Source organism: Chiloscyllium punctatum, chromosome 45 (assembly GCF_047496795.1).
Source record: "Chiloscyllium punctatum isolate Juve2018m chromosome 45, sChiPun1.3, whole genome shotgun sequence".
Lineage (NCBI taxonomy): Eukaryota > Metazoa > Chordata > Chondrichthyes > Orectolobiformes > Hemiscylliidae > Chiloscyllium > Chiloscyllium punctatum.
This window is the reverse complement of record NC_092783.1, coordinates 25,718,454-25,737,682: the sequence shown is the minus strand read 5'-3', so window position 1 is coordinate 25,737,682 and position 19,229 is coordinate 25,718,454. Positions and strand designations below refer to the sequence as shown.

The window sequence follows — 19,229 nt, the reverse complement described above, 5'->3', positions numbered from 1 at the left end:
TTAACTTGGATTTCTCCCGACTGATGCTGCCAGAACTGTTCGGTTTCACAAGCAATTTCCATCACCTCACCTAAGAAAATCCACAACATTAAAATAATCAAACAACAATCTCAATAAAATAATCCACAATATTCAAAAAGGAAAGTTAATTCACCTAATATCTCAAAGGATCTGGATCTGGATTTGCAACTTCACCAAAAACTGATCAGTTCTTTCTTGGGACATACCCTATCTGTGGATTGTATTCCATTGAAATCCATTCATTAGTTTTTGAGATACCATGTTTGCACACAAACAAATGAAAGAGGCTAAAATGTTATCTCTACCACATTCAGTGGCAGAAGTAACTAAAGCAATTTCTGTTGTTGGTGGATGTACAGACTGGCCTCAAGCATCTTCAGTGGAGCTCTTACAAAATGATTACTTTTTCTTTTGTTTGTGTGATTGTTTTGTCTCATTTGTAGTTGCAGAACATTGACTAAGCTAGGAAAAGCATCAGGGAAGAGCTGCACATTACAATAATGTTGAGCTAGCAAAGCATAGCGGAGCATTCACTCTTCACTTTGTCCTCTTCACCTTTTCTTTGTCTCCCTCTGATGTCACCTTAGTTACCAACACTGTAAAACTCTCTCCATCCTGACCCATGCTGCATATTTTTATGTAGGATGACTACTCTGTTTTACAGCCACACAATTTTTATAGAGTATTTCTTGACAATCACTTGTCATGAATCCTCCTACAGCTTCCAATCAGATTTAAATCCTTTTCTACAGCACTTATTATATGTTATGGCTGGGTACTATTTCAACCTGATTTGAATAGATTCAGTGTAGTTTTCTTTTCACCAGTATGGGTACCAGTGACTCATAACTCAAAACCCTTGCCTCCTGTCAATACATTCTAACAGGCTGGTCAAACAGAAACTAAGACTTGACTTTCTTTGCACTGTATCTGTCCCACAGTTCTTTCTCCTGGTGCCCACTATTCACCTTGTAGATATTGACAATCATCACCTACTTCTCTTCTAACATTAATTATTTGTTAAATTAACAGATTTCCTGCTTCTTTCCAAATAATATGTTTTCAATTTGCAACAATTCTTCTAAAAACTAATGAAAAAGGAAAGAAATAAAAGATTTTTGTGATGTTCTATACCTTGCATTATAACACATCTTCACCTTTCTTTAAAGAGTAAAATACAACAAATTAAATTACAAAAAAATCCAAACAAACAATTAATTTTCTATATTTGGTTAAGACAAGATGCCTCTCATCAATGACATCAAACAGGTTCTCAGGGCAAGTATTTTTCTTTCTAAAAAGTCTTAATAACTCATTTTGTTTTAGAAATCTCTTTTATTTCCAACATTTCTCTCACATCATCCCAAAAAAACCCACATATTTTTATTTATTCATTGGGTAGGGGTGTTGCTGATGAAGCCAGTGTTTATTTTCCAACCCCAATTGTTCTTGAGAGGATTGTGGTGAGCTGCCTTCTTAAACTGCTGCAGACAGCGAAAAAGATTACCTCAGATTACAATGGGATCTTGATCTTGATCAGATGGGCCAATTTCGCTGAGAAATGAGTTTGATTTAGACAAATGTGAGGTGTTACATTTTGGGAAAACAAATCTTAGCAGGACTTATACACTTAATGGTAAGGTCCTAGGGAGTGGTGTTGAACAAAGAGACCTTTGTGTGCAGGTTCATAGCTCCTTGAAAGTGAAGTCACAGGTAGATAGGATAGTGAAGAAGGCATTTGATATGCTTTCCTTTATTCGTCAGATTACTGAGTATAGGAGTTGGGAAGTCATGTTGTGGCTATACAGGACATGGGTTAGGCCACTGTTGGAATATTGCGTGCAATTCTGGTCTCCTTCCTATCGGAAGGATGTTGTGAAACTTGAAAGGGTTCAGAAAAGATTTACAAGAATGTTGCCAGGGTTGGAGGATTTGAGCTATAGGGAGAGGCTAAAAAGGCTGGGGCTGTTTTCCCTGGAGTGTTGAAGGCTGAGGGGTGACCTTATAGAGGTTTATAAAATCATGAGTGGCATGGATAGGATAAATAGACAAAGTATTTTCCCTGGGGTGGGCGAGTCCAGAACTAGAGGGCATAGGTTTAGGGTGAGAGGGGAAAGATATAAAAGAGACCTAAGGGGCAACTTTTTTATGCAGAGGGTGGTATGTGTATGGAATGAGCTGCCAGAGGAAGTGGTGGAGTCTGGTACAATTGCAACATTTAAAAGGCATCTGCTTGGGTATATGAATAGGAAGGATTTGGAGGGATACGGACCAGGTGCTGGCAGGTGGGAATGGATTGGATTGGGATATCTGGTCAGCATGGACGAGTTGGACCGAAGGGTCTGTTTTCGTGCTGTACATCTCTATGATTCTATGCTGCAGTCTTTGGGCTTTATCATTCCCACAGTGCTGTCAGAGAGGGAATTCTAAGATTTTGACCCAGTGACAGTGAATAAACAGCAACATATTTCCAGGTCAGAATGGTGGGCGGTTTGGAGTGGAACTTGCAGGTGGTAGTTTCCAATGCATTGACTGTCCTTCTTGACCGGTAGTGGCTGTAGATTTGGAAGGTGCCGTCTAAGGAGTCTTGATGACTTAATGCAGTGCATCTTGTAAACAATACATTGTGCTGCTAATTTGCATCATTGGTGAAGGGAGTGAATGGTTAAAATGTGGATGAGGTGCCAATGAATGGAACACACATCTTGTTGTGATTCATGAGGTAGAAAACTGTGTTGGTGATTAAGAGCTCATGCTCATCATACATTTTCAACATAAGAAGGCCATTAATGTTATAACTAGGAGAAACTGAGGTCTACAGATGTTGGAGATCAGAATCGAGAGTGTGTTGCTATAGAAGCACAGCAGGTCAGGCAGCATTCGAGGAGCCGGAGACTCGACGTTTGGCTGGAGCCCTTCATCAGGATGTTGCCAGGGTTGGAGGATTTGAGCTATAGTGAGAGGTTGAATAGGCTGGGGCCGTTTTCCCTGGAGTGTCAGAGGCTGAGGGGTGACCTTATAAAATCATGAGGGGCATGGATTGGATAAATAGACAAAGTCTTTTCCTTGTGGTGGGGGAGTCCAGAACTAGAGGGCATAGGTTTAGGGTGAGAGGGGAAAGATATAAAAGAGACCTGAGGGGCAATGTTTTCACTCCGAGGGTGGTACTTGTATGGAATGAACTGCCAGAGGAAGTGGTGGATGCTGTGATGCTGCCTGACCTGCTGTGCTCTTCCAGCAACACACTCTCAACATTATTGTTATAATTGTCAAACCTGTGTTTTTTTTTGGCTCACCCCTTCCCTACATGTGGATCTGCTCCAACTCTTGTGGTGAAGTTACCAAGAATGATTAGGCTGAGTTTAGAACAGTAACAATCATTGAGTGGGAGTCAACATAGATATTATCCTTGATTTCATCAGCATTGACCATGGCAGGGGAATACATACTAGTGAGAGTTGATTACCACTCCCTGCATAGCACCAGGCAAAGTGCCAGCTGACGGTCATTAACAGACTTAGGAGTGCAATTCAACTTAACTGACAAGACCACTGCAGCAGCAAAGCCTACCCCAGGTTTACAATATTCTTCTTTTCCAAATTGACTCCAAATAAATGTGCAACCTGTGACAATTTTGTTGAGCTGATACTGTTCAATAGACCAGTCCCACTGAGAATAGTGATCTGGATACTGTACTGAGACAGCTCTCTACTGACAAGAGAAGTTCTTTTGCTTGTGACCATAAGACTGTAAGATATAGGAGTAGAAGTAGGTCGCTCAGCCCATTGAATCTGCTCTGCCATTCAATGAGATCATGGCTACTGAGATAATCCTCAACTCCACTTTCCTGCCTGTTCTCCATAAACCTCGATTCTTGTATTGATTTATGAATACAATTCATAACCCAACTTCGACAACTCTCTGTGATAAAGAATTCTACAGATATACTCTCCTTGGAGACAAAATTCCCTCTTGTCTCTGTCTTAAATGTTTGACACCCCTTATGCTGAGATTACACCCTTTGATCCAGGACTCTTTCTCATGGGGGAAACAACCTTTTTGCATCTATCCTGTCATGAGGCCTAAGAATCTTTATGTTTCAATAAGTTCACCTCTCATTCCTCTATATTCCAATGAGCAAAAGTGCAAACTACTCAACTTCTCATTATAAGACAGTCCCTCCACACTTTCCAATGCCAGTATATCTTTCCTTGGATAAGGGTCCAAAACTGTTTACAGTGTTCCAGGTGTGGTCTGACTAGTGCCTTGTATGGTTTTAGCAAAACCTCCCTACTTTTATGAAACAAGAACAAAATGTGCTTAACAGGGTTGGCTGCATTCATAGAGAGAAAAACAAAGCTAATGTTGAGTCCAGTGACCAACAGAACTGAAAACAGATAGAAAATGGTCATCTTTATGCTGATGATTGGGGTGGGAGGGCAGGAGGAAGATTGAGTAGAATAGATGGAAACAGTGCTGAGAGAGAAAGAAAGGGAAGACAAACATAAAGATTACTGATGATAAGCTGGAGGGGAGGTTGTGGTGAAGATAAATGCTGAACATGTGCTAATGAGAAGTGTGAATAATTAAAAGTGGGCTAGCTGCGTTCTGATCAACTCATAATGACCAGGATCTTGGGGTGTGGGGCGGGCAATGAATGTGGAGGAAGGTGTTCAGGTTCTGAAATTGTTAAACTCAATGTTGAGTCCCGAAGGCCAAAGTATTTGAGCAGAAGAACTTTACTGCAACACTGCAGCAGGCCTATGATAGAAATATTGCCATGTGTTGAAATGGTTGGCAACTGGAAGCTTGGAGTCATTTTTACAGAGTATAGAATCCTGCAAAGTGGTCACTCATTCTGCACTTTTCTCCCCAGTGTAAAGGAGCCTTGTGAGCAGTGAATACTGTAGAGATGCAGTGACTGGTGACATGTAAAGTGAGGATAAGGGGAACCCTATTATTATTGTGGGAAGGGAAGAGTTGAGAACAGAAGTGTAGGAAATCAGTTGGACATGGCTTTGCGCCCTGTCAACCATGATGGTACAAAATCCTTGGTTGAGGTAAAAGATAAACATGTCTGAGGCTCCCTTGTGGAAGGTAGCATCAGAACCCAAGTCCCTTCTATTTTTATACATTCCATTTGTTTTCCTTATTAGCTGCTGAACTTGAATGCTAGCTTTTAATGATTCATGGACAAAGATTCACAATTCTCTCAGTTCTGTAGGTTTATTCAATCTTTCGTCATTTAAATAATATTCAGCTCCTCTATACTTCCTGTCAAAATGCATAAACTCATATTTCCCCACATTATATTCCATCTGCCATATTTTTGCCCACTCACTTAACCTATCTATATCCTTCCACAGACTCTATAACTCCTTTCAATATGTTTTCCCATCTATTTTTGTGTCATCCACAAACTGTGCTGTTTCTCCTTTAGTTCTATTGGTATCACAGAGTCACATATATATTCTGTCAACTTTAAAAATTATGAATGTGGCTTACAATGTGATAATGATCAGATATGAGCTTTGGGAAATTTTATTGAGGGGTATTGACCAGGAACCACAGGAATAAATATGTTTTCTTTATCATGGCTTGTACACATTCACACCAATATCATCTTTCTTTTTTTGACTTGCAACCACATTGATTGGAATCCCTACCAGTTGTGGCTTTCCAGGAAAGTGAAGCTAACAATATTTAGAGCATCTTTTCTAGCCCCTTCCTCTATCAATGGAGATGAACACCATGGTCTGTGGCTCAATCACTCACAACTCCTGAGTTCCAATTTTTTCTTTGCATCGAAAAGTGGTCCTTCAAAGCTGTGTGAATTTACACCTATTGCTATGTGTCAAACTCATCGCCTCAGGACTTGTGACAAATGGATAACAGGTGATGGAAAGATGATGGGCATAAATTCGAAGATAGTGAGAGAGAGTTGTGCTTTGTCAGCCTCACTCTTGGCCTCACTTGTCCTTGTCTAGAGACAAGATGATTTCATAAATCTTAAATATAGATTTGGGTGTAGTGAGGGACCAGGGTATCTTCTGTAACTTGTTAGGCTCTCCGTATTTCATAAGCAGCACTGACTCATTTTCAAAGCCATTGGATCTAAAAGGTGCCACACATTCCTTACAACTCATCTAGCACTGCCATTGTGCTAAATAGGATAGTTCCAAATCAGAGTATCTATGAAATACTGTGGGCCCTCAGTAACAGGAAAAGAGCTGTATTTCACCACAGGAAGTAACCTCAATCCCTCATAACAAACTACAGGACCGACCCTGATTCAGTGACAAATTCAGAAGAACACAGCAGGAGCAGGACACAGGATACACAAAAGTAAGATGTCAATCTTGTGAAGCAACAACACTAGACCACTTGTATACAAAACGGCAGAGGAAGCATGTGATAGATCTGCCTAATTGATCCTAAGTTCCTCCATCCCACTATGTCCAGTTGTGAATTGTGCTAGACAGTTAAACAATTAACAGAGAAGGAGGCTGAATGAACATGCCCCCCCCAGTAGGGCCAGTACATTGGCATAAAACAATAACTTGTGTTTAAAAAGGACTTTTATCAATAAATTAACAATAGAACATTGTATAGCTCTTCAGAATTGTTATGAAGCAAATTCTGACATGAGACATAGGCCAAAGAAACAGTTTTTAAGAAGAGTCTTAAAGTGGGTAAATGGGATAGCATGCCTAGGGAAGGAATTCCAGACCTTGGAGCCTTGGCAACTAAAAGCATGAGTGCCAACATTGCAGTAACAAAACTGGAGACGTTCAAAAGGCCAGGATTGGAGAAATGCAGTTCCCAGTGGGTTGTGGGAGCTGGAGGAGATTACAGAGAAAGGAAAGTGAGGGGCCCAAAATGCAACTAAAAAATAAAAGCTGAGACCTAGAGAAACTCCAACTGGTCTCAGTAGTTCTGAGGATCAAAGTGATGTCACTTTTGCTCCTGAAAACTAACCAGTGACTTGATGGAAAGTCTACATTCCTCTGTGGGTTAGATAGCTATGAAAACCTCAATTCCTGGATTCAACCTTTGGAGTTGTATACTTGGACAGGTATTGTCACCTTCATGGCAGAACTGCCTTCTAAGGTTCCAATACTGAACTGTTAATAACCATTCAAAAATTGGGCCTACCTTCACCTTCTTAGGGTAATCATTGGGATGGACAGTAAATGCTACTCCTTCCGCAGAGAATAAGAATACATTTATTTGAGTTGTGAACATACCCTAAAGGGCTTTTCTAGGGTCACAAGGGCTTCAGCAGTGAAACGGAGAAAATAATGTAGTAGAATAGAAGACAAAGAAGCTGCTCTCTTGCAATTAGCATGCTTTGTAAACAAAGATATTGAAGGGAGCTCATAACACCTGAGTCCTCTAGGCGATTGGTAAGGAAAGGGTGAGATAAGTGTTTGTGCATCAAAAATTACTCTTTCTTAAAGTAAATACTTGGAAATCTTCCTTTTTGTATCTTACCTCATGCAAGTTATATGAATATTGAATTGAGAAGTTCCACCAATAGCTAGTCTTAAAATCTTTAAGTAGATGAATTATTAAAAAATAGGTCAATCATCTGAACATGTTTGAACAGTCAATTTTTAATAGACAGGCATTTGAAGACTGAGTATCAGCTCCTTGATTTGATTTTACTATTTGTACCACTTGCTATGCATTAGAGACTGCACCAAAGTCTTAGGAAAATCATTTAGTAATTTACTTTTGATATTTTTATTGTATAAACAGCACCTCAGTCGTGTCTCATATTACAGTTAGTGGTGCAGAAAGATCAGAGAGCCATTTGTATTCAAATAGCATTTATATATTTCTAATCCTCTGTTCTTTCTTTAATTTGCGAGTTAGTATTTTTCCCACTATGAAACAGAAAATCAAAATATTTAACAATGGACTATTGATGCTTTGACATTAAACTAAGATAAATGTAGTCAAATGTAGCAATAGGGGATAATGTCCAGTGACTGACTAAATGTCATGCAATGATTTCAAATCCTTGATTTTAATCATTCTCTAATGAGCAACCATGTTTTCTTGGCAGCCCCAGAATATCCCCCGTAAGCCTTTTTGCCTGATTATTTTGCTCTCCTCCAAGATGATCAGTAAAACCTACATCTTTAACCAAGCAATTGTTCACCTGTCCAAATCGGCAACAGTGAGGACTGCAGATGCTGGAAACCAGAGTTTAGATCAGAGTGGTGCTGGAAAAGCACAGCAGGTCAGGCAGCATCCGAGGAGCAGGAAAATCAATGTTTCGGGCAAAGGCCTTTCATCAAGAATACAGGCAGGAAGCCTCCACGGTGGAGAGATAAATTGGGGGGTGGGGGGGGGGGGGGTGTTAGTGGGGCGTGGGAGCTGGGGAGAAGGTAGCAAAGAGTATAATAGGTGAATGGGGAAGGGGATGGAGGTGATAGGTCAGAGAGAAGGGTGGGGAAAGGTAGCAAAGAGTACAATGGGGGTGGAGATGGAGGTGATAGATCAGAGGGGCGGGTGGATAGGTGGGAAGGGAGATTGGCAGGTAGGACAGATCATGAGGACACTGCTGAGCTGGAAGGTTGAAACTGAGGTAAGGTGGGGGGAGGGAAAATGAGGAAACTGGTGATGATTGATGCCCTGGGGTTGAAGTGTTCCGAGGTGGAAGATGAGGCCTTCTTCCTCTAGGCGTTGGGTGGTGAGGGAGCGGCGGTGGAGGAAGTAGTAGCAATTATAGAAGCCAACTAGATATAGCCTTTAAAGTTGACCATGAACCCAATATTCCTAGCTACCTTTCTCAGTCAGATGCAGAATCATTTTGGTCCAGATTCAAGAAATAAGGTGGCTGCTACTTCTCTATCATTATAAAAAAACTTGTTGCTACAGGACATATTTCAGAGACAGGCAGACAGATGGTATTGGAGCAGGTGTGGAGTCAACAGGGCATATATGTAAACTGACATCATGCTTTTGGGTAATAAACAGATCCCACCTTTAATCCATTGTGCTTCTCTATTCAAATGAGTTTGATACACTAATTCATTTCATGATAATCCAGAAATTAATAATATTTATAAATAAAGAACACATTTCTGAAGATTTATCAGCAACTATTTTCATTAAAAGTCTAGTTTTGATTTCTCTCATGTTTTATAATTGAACAAAGGAGTATAATAAATTACACAAAAGGGGACGTAAATCTTTAAAAGATGGTTGAGTCATCTGCTGGATTGAATTAATCACTTTTAAAGGCTAAAGGTCAGAGTGCTACAATTATCAGATGGAGGGAAAGGTTGACAATGGTTTTTAGTTTCTACTGGGATCTTTAAGCATTTTTGATGCAGAATAGCACAAACAGTACAAGTCTTAAAAACAAACTCGATATTGAACTTGTCAGATGAGGACTGAAATGTACACATATTTTCCTTTTGGGAACATAAAAAGTAACAGACTAACCAGGCCTGTTTTACCAAAGAAATGAAACCACTATTTGCTCAATTACAATTGGAGCAGCATGGTGGCTCAGTGGTCAGCACTATTGTCTCACAGTGCCAGGGACCTGGGTTCAATTCTACCCGCAGCAATGTCTATGTGGAGATTACACACTCTCCCAGTGTCTGTCTGGGTTTTCTCTGGGTGCTCTGGTTTCCTCCCAGAGTCCAAAGATGTGCAGGTTAGGTGGATTGGCCATACTAAATTTTCCATAGCATTCAGGGATGTGTTGGCCATGGGAGTTGCAGGGATAGGATGGGATGCTCTTTGGAGGGTTGATGTGGACTTGTTGGCCGAATGGTCTGTTTCCACACTGTAGGAATTCTACAAATCACCCTAGTTTGAATCAGTATCGCCAATACAACCTAACATACCTGCTAAACATTTAGTAGGTTCAGGCTGGTCACCTGATTAATATCTCAAACAATTTGATACTCCATTGACTTCAGAGATAAAAGCCTTTACAAAAAAAGCATGCACAATCTTTTGATAAAGGTGTGCAGAAAATAGCACATATTTGTGTATCAAGATAATAGCATTTTAAAAAAAAATTGATTCAAGCTGAAGTCAATAGTCCTATTTAACACACAGCTGAGCTTCAAAGTAGTAACAACATCCCTGTGTAAGTATTCATCTCAAATATGATCCATGGAATCTATGCTTGCATACTCATTAATTTAACTTGGGTTGAGTGCCCACATATCCCATTGGCCATACTGTGAGGTGAAGAGTCATAAATAGGGTCCTGTTGAGTGTGTGGATATCTGGCAGAGATCAATTTGGAGAAGCACTAGTTTTCAGCTTTTTACACTTCTTATCCTCAGCTTAAATTCTGGTCATTATTCAAAACTGTATAATTCCAGCAACTTTGCTCTATACTTCAAAAAGAAAAATTATTTTCAGCATCATCCATGAGAATTATACACAAATATACCTTCAATTATTCAAAAGGTTTTCAGCTTGAAACATCAACAAATACCATCTAACTTGCTGAACATTTGTGAACTAAAAATATATTTTGAAATAATGAATAATTCATTTGAGACTCCATTGATCCAATTGTTTTTAATAACCTCAGTAAAAAGACAATTGATATCCATTTCATTACATCCTTTTGCTTGATTCAAGCCTTGAAAGATTTGTCCAGCTTACTAACAAGATACAAAAACACATTTGATCAGCAGGGCAAGAGGTCTGTGTTGGCAGATGTTTATGTTAAAACAGAGATGTCAAAACACACCAAGAAATACAAAGAAATATTATTTAGCTTATTATATATGCCATTTAGTTTGTTTATGTATGGTTCTTTTAGTTTCATCTATCACAGACACGGGTTGCAAAGGGATCATTTATGCTTACCTTGAGCATGTGACAGGGAACCTATCCAGTAATTAGCAGATGTCAAAGATCTTAGAACATAGAACAGTACAGCATAGTACAGGCCCTTCGGCCCTAGATATTGTGTTGACATTTTATCCTACTCTAAGATCAAACCTAACCAATATACTCTACATTTTACTATCACCTGTGTGCCTAGCCAAGAGTTACTTAAATGTCCTTAATATATCTGACTCGACTACCACTGGTGGCAGTGCATTCCACGTACTTACCACTCTCTGTGTAAAGAAGCAACCTCTGACATCTGCCCTAAACCTTTCTTCAATACCTTAAAATTATGTCCCCTCATTATAGACATTTCTGCCCTGGGAGAAGGTCTCTGCCTATCCACCCTATCTATGCCTCTCATCATCTTATACACCTCTATCAATACACTTCTCATCATTCTTTGCTCCAATGAGAAAAGCCCTAGCTTCCTCAGCCTTTCTTCATAAGACATGCCCTGCAGTCCATACAGCATCCTGGGAAATCTCCTCTGCACCCTCTCTAAAGCTTCCACGTCCTTCCTAGGAAGACGTGACCAGAACTGAACGCAATATTTCAAGGTGTGGTCTAACCAGGGCTTTATAGAGCTGCAGCATAACCTCACAGCTTTTAAACTCAATCCTCTGCTTATGAAAGCCAACACCCCATATGCCTTCTTAACAACCATATTAACTTGGGTGGCAACTTTGAGGGATCTATGGTTGTGGGCCCTAAGATCCCTCTGTTCCTCCACACTGCCAAGAATCTTACCTTTAATCCTGTAATCTGCATTCAAATTCAACCTTTCAAAATGAATCACTTCACACTTTTCCAAGTTGAACTCCATCTGCCACTTCTCAGCCCAATTCTGCATCCTGTCAATGTCCCGTTGCAACCTATAACAGTCCTCCACACTATCCACAACTCCATCAACCTTCGTGTCATCAACAAACTTACTAACCCACCCTTCCACATCCTCATCCAAGTCATTTATAAAAATCACAAACAACAGAGGTCCCAGAACAGATCCCTGTGGAACACCACTGATCACCAAGCTCCAGGCTGACTACTTTCCATCTACGACCACCCTCTGTCTTCTATGGGCCAGCCAATTCTATATCCAGACAGACAAATTTCACTGTATCCCATGCCTCCTTTCTCTCTGAATGAGCCTACCATGGAGAACCTTATCAAAGGCCTTGCTAAAATCCACGTACACCACATCCACTGCTATACCTTCATCAATATGTTTAGTCACATCCTCAAAGAACTCAATAAGGCTTGTGAGGCATGACCTGCCCTTCACAAAGCCATGTTGACTATCTCATAGAATCATAAAATCCCTATATAGTGGAAACAGGCCATTTGGTCCAACAGATCCACACTGACCCTCCAAAGAGTATTCCACTCAGAGACCCATTCCCTGACCCTATTACTCACATTTCCCCTGTCTAATGCACCTAACCTACACATCCTGGAACACTATGGGCAATTTAGCTTGGCCAATTCACCTAACCTTAGATTAGATAAGATTAGATTACTTACAGTGTGGAAACAGGACCTTCGGCCCAACAAGTCCACACCGACCTGCCGAAGTGCAACCCACCCAGACCCATTCCCCTACATTTACCCCTTCACCTAACACTACGGGCAATTTAGCATGGCTAATTCACCTAACTTGCACATTTTTGGACTGTGGGAGGAAACCCATGCAGACATGGGGAGAATGTGCAAACTCCTCACAGACAGTCGCCTGAGGTGGGAAATGAACCCGGGTCTCTGGCGCTGTGAGGCAGCAGTGCTAACCACTGTGCCACCGTGCTGCCCACTACAACCTGTACATCTTTGGACTGTGGGGGGGAAACTGGAGCGCCTGGAGAAAACCCGCACAGACATGCAGAGAAAGTGCAAACTCCACACGGATAGTCGCCCAAGGCTGCAATCAAACCTGGTGCTGTGAGGCAGCAGTGTTAACCACTGAGCCACTGTGCTCTCATCAAGCTATGCTTTTCCAAATAATCATAAATCTCAGAATCCCCTCCAATAATTTACCCACCATCGACATAAGACTGACTGGTCTGTAATGCCCAGAATTATCCCTATTCCTTTTCTTGAACAAGGGAATAACATTTGCCACCCTCCAATCATCTGGTACTACTCCAGTGGACAGTGAAGACACATACTTTTGAAATTCCATTAGGTGCTAGTGATAACTTGCTGCAAGTTCCACAGCATTACAGTGTATTTTAACCAGTGTTACAATTTATAAAATGGGCACATAACATCACAACAATAAAAAAAAATGCAGCTTTATGGTGCTTTACATCTGGGCTGGGTCTTGCCTCTATTTTTTATAACTGGAATGTTTCTAAACCACTTATTTTCCAATATCGGTGACAGCATACCTGCTGCAAACTTTCAATTCAAAGAAAAACCTAGAGGAGTAAATATTCCTCAGGGCTGTTTGGTAAAGACATGATCAAGTATTGCGTTATTATGTTGTTAATCTGCCTGACTTCGTGCCCTGCTGAAATGGGAAGAATCACTCACATGTTCATTTTTACAAAGGAACATGCAAAATACTGATAGGGTAATTCACAGAAGAACTACATAGTTCATTACAGGTGAAGCTAAAAAATATTCATTTTGTGTTCAAATCCCCCTTCACCATAATTTCTGCAACCTTATCAGAACTACAACCTCAATACTCTGCATTCATTTAATTTTGTCCTTGAGTGCACCTCCAATTTTCATCTCACCACTACTAGCAGCTGTGCCTTAAGCATTCATAAGGGTATTTGGAATTCCCTCCATAAATGTAATCTTTTTAGCTTGTCCTTCCTTAACACTATCCTCCAAATTTACATTGTTCACAATATTTTGTACCTGTCCATTTAGTTCCTAATGAAGCTACATGTCAGATTTTGACAATAATCAAATTTCAGTGCAGCAACTTGAGATATCTAAGGACTACCTAAATACATGTTGTTTTCATTGTAAACTAGGTCCAAAAGTACCAACAGAGTCTGTATCACATTTTATAAGTTCTCCATCAGCCAAGGAAAGAGTTACAATGTCAAAGTGGCTTCAATCCGAAAGGGTCATATTCCTAGTCCTGCTTTGCTACAGAATGATGAATGTAGACAAGTTCTGAACAGTGCTTTTTTTGTGATGTACCCCATTATAGAGCAATGCTGCCATTTGCTACCTTGAAAAACTAAAGGTGTGTTTTCACACCCTTCCTTCTCTAAGGAATTGAAGTCCAATCCCTCCATAATGCCATGTTCTCTCTGGCACCTATAGCACATGCTCTCCTTGTGATCTCTGTAGCAAATCAAGACACAGATGGAGCCCACAGGTTCTCACCAGAACAGCTGGTGGAATTTAAATTCAATAAATAAATTTGGGCCTGAAATCTAGTCTCAGTAATGGTGACGACAAAACATCAATTTTTTTTCAGGGCAGGAAATTTATTTTCCTCACCCAGTCTTGCTTACACAAGACTCCTGATCTACAACAATGCAGGTCATTCTTAAATGGCCTCTGAATTTGCCCAATCAACCCCTCTGTTCAAGGGCAATTTGGAATGGACAACAAATGCTACTGATGCACACAATGCATAAAAGAATACATTAAAAACTATATAATTTAAAAGATCAGGCACAGGAGACTTGGATTTTGATAACTCCATGCTGAATCAAAGAATGTAAACCTCAATAGGATAAAAACAAAGCACTGCAGATGCTGGACCCTCGGAAAACTTTATCATCTCTTCCAATTACTCTTCCTTTTTTCTGCTGGATAAGACCCATCACTTTTCTAGCCCCCTTCAATTCCAAAGAGGAGTCATATTAGAAGTGAAACATTAACTGCTTCTCTCTTCACAGATGCTACCAAACCTATTGAGTTTCTCCAATACTTTCTGTTTATGCCCATAAATCACAATGCGACCTGGCAGCCACAATATGAGGTTCCTGGTAGTTGCAAGCATTTTTCTGTGTTTAATCTCAGGGCAGCAATGTGACAGTTCACTCAGTTATATTACAAATATCTCTTCACATCACTTCTTTTATGAACCGAGAATAGCAGTTCCCTTAATGTTTACTTTCACCTGAATACAGACTACCTTTGAAATGGTAAAGTAACTGCAAAGTAGTAAACCCTTATTTCATCAACCAAATGGAAGCATCTTCAGACTTACACCAGTTACTGTATTCGGAAGTTAGTCCGCAAGTACGGCACTGTTATATTTCGTGAGCAACTTCTCCATTGCTAACAGTTGTGCAAGACTACTCAAGATTTATGCAAAAAGTAAGATATATTAATTTAAATGGTGTTGATGTGGGTCTGAAAAACTACTAGGAGACCTCAGAAGCAGAAATAGGACATAATTCAACATGAGAGATACTGTGAGAGTTACAAAAATTCTTAAAAAGGTACCTTAAAAGATTCAGTTCTTGAGTTATATGTTGATTTTTTACATTATTGCAAATTACAATAACAGCAGATATTTAAAAATCAGTACAAATAATTGGATTATTTGAAAACTCCCACTTGGTCCTTTTTGGGGACAGATCGATAATTAATAGTCAAATTGTTTCAGTAAGACACAAGGTTCAGGTTCTGTTCATCTTCATTGTTCTGCAAGAGATACAAGAGTATTATGTATACATTATGTGGTGCCATATTGAATTATTAACTGGAAGTGAATGCAAAGAAAAATCAATCTTAAGTGAATGTCAATATCTACTGAGTCACAACAGATCATAACCCCAAATTATTTATCAGTCTATGAAACTTTCAAATTATATATTTTTGTAAAATGATGGACATACAAACCAAAAGTTGACTGAGAATGTAAATTCAGCAGCCACATGGAACATTTGTGTGGATTACACCAAGTCCTGATAGGAATCATTGAATATCTAATCTGAAGCATATCAAAAGTACATCAGACAGCAACACTTGAAGGGGAGGATGCCATTTAAAAAAGACTGAACTGTAATCGCCCATAGCTACTGAGATAATGAGGGTCTCATCTGTCCCTAAACAAAACACCAAATAACTGTGGATGCTGGAAATCAGAAACAAGTAAGAAATTGCTGGAAAAACTCAGCATGTCAGGCAGCATCTGTGGAAAGAAAGCAGAGTTAACATTTCAGGGTCCAGTGACCCTTCTTTAGATCTATTTCAAAGATATTTTGAGTTTTGTGAGATACAGTGACACAATTTGCTATTCAGGCCTCAGTGACAAGTCCTTCACAAAACTCAACACAACTCAGGCTTAGCCAAAAAATGATGCAGGATTCAGTCCAAGTCTCCCTCAGATTGTAGCAAAGCCACTGTTGAATGAAACTGAACAAACTCCTTTAAGCTAACTGCAGAATCAAGAACCTCCAAATAACATCTTAAACTGCCAAATTCAGTGCAATCAAATGGGACTAGATTAATTTAGGATATCTGGTCAGCATGGATGAGTTGGACCAAAGGGTCTGTTTCTGTGCTGTACATCTCTATAACTCTATGATGCACGTTAATGACCTCAAGAATTCATGAGCTATTTGTTATGGACAAGTTGAAGACAGATACTTTTGTTCTGCTTTGTGGACTTGCCTCTCATTTCTACTCTGATGTGTATGCGTGAATGGAGATTTTGCTAGGTAATAGTCAGAGTGCAGCAGGAATACCGTTGAACAGTTTTGGGCCAATATACACTGACTAAGGGCAGTCTATGAAAGGATTACTAGCCTCATCCCAAGGATGGAGAGACTGCCTTATGATGACAGTTTGAGTAAGTTGAGCCTAAATTCGTTGGAATTTAAAAGAATGAGAGGTGACCTTATTGAGGCAAGACTCTTCGAGTACTTTTGCCGAGAGGTGCGAGGGAGGAGCGAAGGACTTCTGGGAAGTCATATATTTGTGTGGTTGCGTTATCCAAAACACTACTCGGGTAATGTCTCCCACCCATCCTTCTCCTCTAACCAAAAAAAAGGTTCTGTGAGCCAGATTGGTAAGGTAACGAGTTTATTTTTTATTCCTTATTTTTTAACAGTCTCTTTGGGAATTTAGAATAGTGGGAATGGAGATTAGGGCAGTTGAATGTTGCTCCTGCAGAATGTGGGAGGTAAAGGTCACCACTAGTGTCCCTGCTGACTACATCTGCAGGAAGTGCACCCAACTCCAGTTCCTCGAAAACCGCGTTAGAGAACTGGAGCTAGAGCATGAATGAACTTCGGATCATTCGGGAAGCAGAGGGGGTTATTGAGAGGAGTTACAAGGAGGTAATCACTCCTCAGGTACAAGAAAAAGGCAGATGGGTTACAGTCAGGGGACTGAAAGGAAACCGGCAGGCAGTGTGTCCTAGATAAGTATGTACTTGTCAGGCAGGGAGGAAGCTGTGGAGTGTGGGAGCTGTGGGAAGTGGAATTTCTGGTCAAGAGGAAGAAGGAGGCTTATGTTAGGATGAGATGTGAAGGCTCAGTCAGGGTGCTTGAGGGTTACAAGGTAGCCAGGAAAGACCGAAAGAGAGAGTTCAGAAGAGCCAGGAGGAGACATGAGAAATTGTTGGCGGACAGGATCAGAGTAAACCTTAAGGCTTTCTATAGGTATTTAAGGAATAAAAGAATGACGAGAGTAAGATTAGGGCCAATCAAGGATAGTAGTGGGAAGTTGTGTTTGGAGTCAGAGGAGATAGGGGAAGCACTAAATGAATATTTTTCGACAGTATTCACTCTAGAAAATGACAATGTTGTCGAGGAGAATACTGAGATACACGCTACTAGACTAGGTGGGATTGAGGTTCACAAGGAAGAGGTATTAGAAATCATGCAGAGTGTGAAAATAGATAAGTCCCCTGGGCCGGATGGGATTTATCCTAGGATGCTCTGGGAAGCCAGGGAGGAGATTGCCGAGCCTTTGGCATTATCTACAGGAATAGTGCCAGAAGAATGGAGAATAGCAAATGTGGTTCTCCTGTTCAAGAAGTGGAGTAGAGACAACCCTGGTAATTATAGACCAGTGAGCCTTACTTCAGTTGTTGGTAAAGTATTGGAAAAAGTTATGAGATAGGATTTATAATCATCTAGAAAAAAATAATTTGATTAGGGATAGTCAGCACGGTTTTGTGAAGGGTAGGTCGTGCCTCACAAAACTTATTGAGTTCTTTGAGAAGGTGACCAAACAGGTAGATGAGAGTAAACCGGTTGATGTGGTGTATATGGATTTCAGCAAGGCGTTCGATAAGGTTCCCCACAGTAGGCTATTGTACAAAATGCGGAGGAATGGGATTGTGGGAGATATAACAGTTTGGATCAGTAATTGGCTTGCTGAAAGAAGACAGAGGGTGGTGGTTGATGGGAAATGTTCATCCTGGAGTCCAATTACTAGTGGTGTACCACAAGGGTCGGTGTTGGGTCCACTGCTGTTCGTCATTCTTATAAATGACCTGGATGAGGGCGTAGAAGGGTGAGTTAGTAAATTTGCAGATGACACTAAGGTCGGTGGAGTTGTGGATAGTGACGAAGGATGTTGTAGGTTACAGAGAGACATATTTAAGTTGCAGAGCTGGGCTGAGAGGTGGCAAATGGAGTTTAATGCTGACAAGTGTGAGGTGATTCCCTTTGGTCGGAGTAACCGGAATGCAAAGTACTGGGCTAATGGTAAGATTCTTGGTAATGTAGATGTGCAGTGAGATCTCGGTGTCGATGTACACAGATCCTTGAAAGTTGCCACCCAGGCTGACAGGGTTGTTAAGAAGGCATACAGTGTTTTAGCTTTTATTAATAGAGGGATCGAGTTCCGAAACCATGAGGTTATGCTGCAGCTGTACAAAACACTAGTGCCGCCGCACTTGGAGTATTGTGTACAGTTCTGGTCACCGCATTATAAGAAGGATGTGGAAGCTTTGGAAAGGGTGCAGAGGAGATTTACTAGGATGTTGTCTGGTATGGAGGGAAGGTCTTACGAGGAAAGGCTGCAGGACTTGAGGCTGTTTTCGTTAGAGAGAAGAAGGTTGAGAGGTGACTTAATAGAGACATAATCAGAGGGTTAGATAGGGTCGACAGTGAGAGCCTTTTTCCAAGTATGGTGACAGGGAGCACAAGAGGGCATAGCTTTAAATTGAGGGGTTATAGATATAGGACAGATGTCAGAGATAGTTTCTTTACTCAGAGAGTAGGAAGGGTATGGAATGCTTTGCCTGCAATGGTATTAGATTCACCAACTTTAAGTACATTTAAGTCGTCTTTGGACAAGCATATGGACGTACATGGAATAGTGTAGGTTAGATGGGCTTCAGATTGGTACGACAGGTCGGTGCAACATTAAGGGCCGAAGGGCCTGTACTGTGCTGT

At 40.5% G+C, this 19,229-nt stretch overlaps 1 protein-coding gene across 2 annotated transcripts in view; it reads right to left on the bottom strand.

Annotated features, from left to right (window-relative positions):
• Positions 1–10,562: 10,562 nt before the first annotated feature.
• LOC140467240 (cryptochrome-1-like) overlaps positions 10,563–19,229 on the bottom strand; it is a 90,366-nt gene continuing 81,699 nt past the window's right edge. For both annotated transcript variants that reach the window (XM_072563472.1, XM_072563473.1), the window contains one exon: positions 10,563–15,519. In XM_072563472.1, the coding sequence (XP_072419573.1) occupies positions 15,478–15,519 (42 nt within the window). In that variant the 3' untranslated portion in view covers positions 10,563–15,477. The remainder of the gene's footprint in view (positions 15,520–19,229) is intronic.